The sequence below is a fragment of the Nycticebus coucang genome, chromosome 6 (genome assembly GCF_027406575.1).
Source record: "Nycticebus coucang isolate mNycCou1 chromosome 6, mNycCou1.pri, whole genome shotgun sequence".
Lineage (NCBI taxonomy): Eukaryota > Metazoa > Chordata > Mammalia > Primates > Lorisidae > Nycticebus > Nycticebus coucang.
Genome location: NC_069785.1, coordinates 38630635 through 38636634, shown reverse-complemented (window position 1 = coordinate 38636634; position 6000 = coordinate 38630635). Strand labels below are relative to the sequence as shown.

General features: G+C 38.4%; 1 protein-coding gene across 5 annotated transcripts in view; it reads right to left on the bottom strand.

Moving 5' to 3' along the window:
- CDIN1 (CDAN1 interacting nuclease 1) overlaps positions 1-6000 on the bottom strand; it is a 235866-nt gene that overhangs the window by 160626 nt on the left and 69240 nt on the right. For all 5 annotated transcript variants that reach the window (XM_053595280.1, XM_053595282.1, XM_053595281.1 and 2 more), the window contains exon 4: positions 2228-2288. In XM_053595280.1, the coding sequence (XP_053451255.1) occupies positions 2228-2288 (61 nt within the window). The remainder of the gene's footprint in view (positions 1-2227; positions 2289-6000) is intronic.

Here is a 6000-nt window from a genome sequence, read left to right as displayed (position 1 = left end):
AGCTGACACATGAAAAATGGTGAAATTACTGAAGGTAGTCCAGCCTGAATAAGGACTACCTTATTAGTTCAGGTACTCGCATCTCCCTAATTTTCATATTAATCATGTGTCCATCTTTCTCTAAAATAGGGCCATCATGCTTCATGTCAGAATTCAGCATGTAAGTAAAATTCATAGTGCTTCAAATCTCACTTGAAAATATTTGTGTGGAGAGAACAGAATGACTGATCTTATTATTACTAACAAAATGAGATTTCCTAAAACGTTCATTTTTAGCCTCAAAACAGGAAAAGTACTATGACCACATTTATAAAATCAGTGATGGCCACTTACAGCCCATAACCTCCAAATCAACAAAAATATGGTGCTCTTGTCTAAGAGAGTTGCTGTAAACTGTAATGTACCAATGTTATATATTTCTCATCAATTTTTACAGTTTCCACTGATTAAATATATATTGACTCATAAAGTATTACCATCACATCAATTGTCACCATATGCAATCATATGTCATTTAAGTATTAACTATCATATAAAAATGGCAGCTTGGTTGTTTAGAAGCCATAATCTGGTGGCAGCCATTCCCAAATTTCCCTGTGCATAAGCAAGCTCATAGAAAACTGCTATTCTCTCTCTATGAATCCACAGCCAAGGAAGAAGAAAAATCTATAAATAACCATTTCTTCTCTTTAGCTAAATATTGCTACATATTCATGATAAATAACAGGTTTACTGATGTAGGAGAAAACGTGTTAGTGGGTTAAATTTCTCCACATTACTAGAAGATGGTAGTTGAGGTCAGCCAAATAAGCTAAGCTCAACAGAGCTATCATTAAATATTCAAACGAATATAAATTGCTACTATATAAAACTTACATCGTTGACATCATCATCTATAAAAACGAGTACCATATTTGCATTGCATTCTTTCTAGATGCTGTATCTAGAATGCTGTTAGCTTGCTCTTCTTTTTCATAAAGGACAATCATCACATTCACAGTTATACCCCAAATGCCTCAAGTTGGTCATAGTATCAACTTGCAACAAACAAGTCAGGAGACATTTAAAAACCACCATGCTTCAAAAATAGAAAAAAAAAATGAATAAAATACGTGTTTTGCTAGGAGGAGGAGAGAAATCCATTCTATATGTTAACTATCCTATCAGATGGTATAGACATTGCTTAGACTATTAAAACCATCTAGTAACAGATAATTGCTCATGTGCTGACTGCAGCAGTGTTCAGCAGATAGAAGCTGTGAGGGAAGCCATCCTTCCTTGCTAATATAACACGTAGAACTTGCTACTACGGCAACACTTAATGCTCACAGTACCGAGTCATCTTTGAATGCAAACACACATTTTCTGCCTTGCTTCTATGTTTTCCATTATAATGCAACACAAAAACAGTGTACATTTCATTCTATCCCTATGAGGTTTGCATAAGCAGTTCCAAGTCAGACTAAATATTGTATTGCTCTTATTACAGTGGATAAATATTTTAAAGTTTAGGAATTGAATATTTGATTTTTTCGGTATGCTCTCTGCAACTATTATGAACTTTTTAGAGTTTCTTCATTCATGGGAAATCTGTAGGGTTTCTTTTTGTTAAATGTAATTCTGGTATTTGTTTCCCCAAACAGAAGCAGATCAGAGTTAACAAATAGGTCAATAAATCACTGTAGACTTGGTGTTATTAAGAACACTATGCTTCATCATATAAAGAAAGATACTTTTCTGTAAGGCATATATCCTTTATTATAAAAGTGTGCTAACAGAAAAAAATGAATCAAGTAAATGCTACATCTTTATGTATACAATTTCTCTCTTCATTTTTATAATAGTTAGCATAGATTTTTTTTTTTTTGGCATCTGTCTCTTTACCTGACATAGGTATTTCTCATACTAAATTAAGACAACATAGCCTAGGAAGAGCATGTCCTGAACTGTTTGGTTAAAATTTTCCACAAAATAAGAAACCAAGAAGCTGTTTATACATTTGCCTTACAAGAAAGAGGTAGACTAATTATGTCAACTGATTTATTAACGCATGAAGTTCTTTGTCCAATTATTCAAGTACAGAGAGATCAGGGAGCAATTTAGATGTCTCCTGCACCTCAAAATCTTTTTTTTTTTTTAAAGCTAATTACAATTCTAAGCAAAGTTACTCTAGATCGGCCCCTTAGGTTTTATACAGGTTTTAATAAAATCATAACAATAACATTACCTCATTGGCCAGCTCCAGAAGCACTGGGGCAGCTCCATTTTTCACCACTCCATTCAGGTACCTAGACAAGACAAAGCCAAGTGGTAATGCAGGGACAAGAAGGGGCCAGCATAGACTTGTCAGCATCCCCTGTGTGGATACGTTTCTCCTGGGCAAATGTCACGCTCAACTCTAGTTAAAGTGTGCGACTGTCATAAGACAGCATTGAAGGGAAAAGGATCACGAAAACAACTTACCTCAAAACCACTGGCAACCAAGAAACTGAAGTTAGGGGCAGGAGGGATGAGCACAGGGGTGTCCCTTGTTTTACCTCTTAACACATAAAGTGAACACAGAGGTGATTTCTAAAAATACTATCCCTATCAGTCTGGCTTTATCTATACCACAGACAACCACGATGTGGAAAGGAAATAAGATGACCTTGATACTCTCCCAAAAAGGATCTAATGTACCCATCGCACTTGCTTCTTTACCTCTGCTTCACGAGGCTGGCTGCCCAACACCTTATTAAGAAAAAAAGGGAACAGACCTGTCATCAGTGGGTCAGCACACCTGTGATAGGGACACACGCCCTCATCTCTTCCGCCCAGGATTTCTGTAATAACCTTTAACTCTCTTCATCTACTAACTTCACTGAAAAAAAACAAGCAACGAACAAAATCCCCCAAATCCATCCCAGACATGGAAGCTGGCATAATTTTCTTTTTAAATTCAAATGTGCCATTTAGCCCCTTAAAATGCCTCAAAGGCCCCATGTTAAATCTCAAGATTAAATGATAACCTCTTCACAGCTCCAGAAAGGTTCTTCACTATCTGGTTCCCACCGACACTACCTGGCTAGCCTCATCTCTACTTCACGCCCTCTACTCCCATTCTTCACCTGGATAACTCCTGATTTAGCTCAGCTGTCACCTTTTTCAATCTACCCACATCAAAGAGTAAGTTAAGCACCCCTCCCATGCAGTCAAGCAGTACCCTGTACATCTCTTTACAACATAACAGAACGTACTGTTCTTGCCTACTCATCTACCTCAAACCCATCACCCAGTGTAATGTGGAAAACCTCACGAGGGTTGGGAAACCATATTCCAATCAACTTATTAGGTCTAGCACAGTTCTTGGTTTATAGTAAGTGATTATATAATACAGATACATATTTTTCTATAATAAGTGAGTAATTAAATAATTTTTAAACTATATTGACCAAGAAAGTAGAATCAGGTATGGACATTTTCTCTACGGTATATTTTTGAGTAAGTTCAGGCTATGTGTCTGAGAATGAAAAACAAAGTCAACAGGTAAGGTCTTTCAATATAACTGCCAGGAACAGATACTAAATTATAACATATCACAAATTATTTATAAAGATATATAATTTCCTATAAGCAAAGTAATAATTCCAACAACTCCATTTTCTATATAGGGGGGCCATTCTTGAATATGTTATTTAGGAAACTGGGAAATAAGGAATTTTGGAGGCAAGAAAAAGAAAATAAAACAAGGCAATATCATTTAGAGAAAGGTTGCATCAATCATTATCTTGGAAATAACCAATGAGGCCCTTCTATCCAATTTAAAGAAACATGGCTTGGAGCCTGTAGCACAGAGGTTATGGCATTGGCCACGTGCACCAAGGCTGGCGGGTTCAAGCCCAGCCTGGGTTGGCTGGACAACAATGACAACTGCAACAACAACAAAAAAAGAGTGGCTGGGCATTGTGGCGGGCGCCTGTGGTCCCTGCTGCTTGGAAGGCTGAGTCAGGAGAGTCGCTTGGGCCCAGGAATTTGGGGTTGCTATGAGCTGTGGTGCCACAGCACTCTACAGGGGGCAACATGGTGAGACTGTGTCTCAGGGAAAAAAAAAATTAAATAAACAGTAGATAACCAAATAATAACAATCCTCTATATCTATGTAGTCTATACAACATTCAAACTATGACCATACTTAATACAGTGCAAATTCCTAATTTCAAAGAGTTGCAAAGCTTCTTAGTCAGTCATGTAAAGAGAAACAAAACCCCAGGGCAATGATAAAACCCATCTGTGCACTCTCAGCTGAGAAGCAACGCAGCTTACAAACGGAACCCTGATCCCCCAAGGCCTAGCGAGGTGCCTCACATGTTGAAAAAGGTAGATCTGTTCTGAATACATTTGTTGCTCAGTTTGTTTCCCAACTATATCCCATAACACTTCAAAAGTGTTAGAGAAAAAAATTAAGTTTAATTTGACATTGTATTTATTTTTTCTGGTAACTTTAATCCACCCTTCATCAAAGCAACATATTAGGCTTTATTTAAATTTTCAGATATGCAATCAAAGGGACGTACTGATTACAGAATATGTTCTGTAAAGACGTTACCAGAAAATTCTAACACTCTTTTTCTCTGATTCCTCATACCACCCTGTGTAAACGTACAGCTCTGCAATTTTCACACTGGTATATAACTGTCTATTTCTCTCTCCAACCAGATTAGAAGCTCCTTGGAGTAGGGTTACATGAATGACTGTTGAACCCTCACCTAACAGATCGCTAAAAAAGATGTGATATGTAATCAGTATACAGATGCCAGTCTGAACTCTCCCTTAAGGTGACCAGGGCTCCTTTCCCGATTAAAACTATTTCACACAGAAGCTAGATACCCTCTAGCTTCCCCACGGAAGGACTAACATGTATTTCCTATGAGTGAAATCATCCTTGAAAGATCCTCAGAGAAGGCCTACTTTATGATGTTTTTCTGAGCGTGAAAGATCCATTAGCACCCAATATTAAAATAATAATATGTTCCTATTTCAAATATTAAGACAAAGTTACTTGATCTTTAATATTTTCAAAGTAATTATAATGGTAAAACCTTAGAAACCTACCAAAATTCTATGCTAAGCTCATATCTCACCACCACCTTTGTTGACCCCAACACTAAGATCTCTGGAGCCCATGCCCACTGCCCCTCCCTCCAGACTGCCACTCATCAGAACCACACTAACAGCTGACTTCAAGGTTCCCCACTCCCAAGTGCTCACCTGTGTAGCCCTCACACTGCCAGAGAATTATCTTCCAAATGTGAAAGTGCGACTGGAGTACTTCTTGCTAAAAGCTTAGAATCTACCACTGGGTCCACACTGCCTAATAAAAAAAATATAATCCCAGTCTTTTGCACAAGACGATGGGCACCTACCTGCCTCTGCAGGCTCACGTTGCCTTTCCTCATGTGTGCTCCATGCCCTGGCCCAAGAATACCCATAGCTCCGCCCCTATCTTCTCTCAGCTCGGAGCGCGGGTCCTTCCTAACAAACTGTAAAGGCAACTCTTACTGCTAGACGGCACGTGTTCACACTGCACTGGATACCTATCATCGTTGGAACTCCCATGGCACCCTGTATAGACATACCTGTTAGCACTTCCCTGGCTGCACTTACATATTTACACACACAGCTGTTTTCCCACTAAACAAAATAGCTGAAGGCACACGCTACGTCTTATTCACATTTGTATAGTCAATGGGACATAGTAAATGCAAAGTAAATTGTGTTAATTGAAAAAACTGGTTCAAATTTTCAGAAACTAATTTTTATCATCGACTGTCAATATTGTATTTTTTATTCATACTTTTATTGTTTAGGATTCATTGAGGGCACCAAGAATTAGGGCACACTGATGTGTTGTCAGGTAAAGTCTGACAACACTTATAATTGTGTCCCACCCCCAAGAGGTGTGCCAGACACTGTAACCCCTTATCCCCCTCCCTCTCCTCATCCCTCACTCCCCTCCCCTTG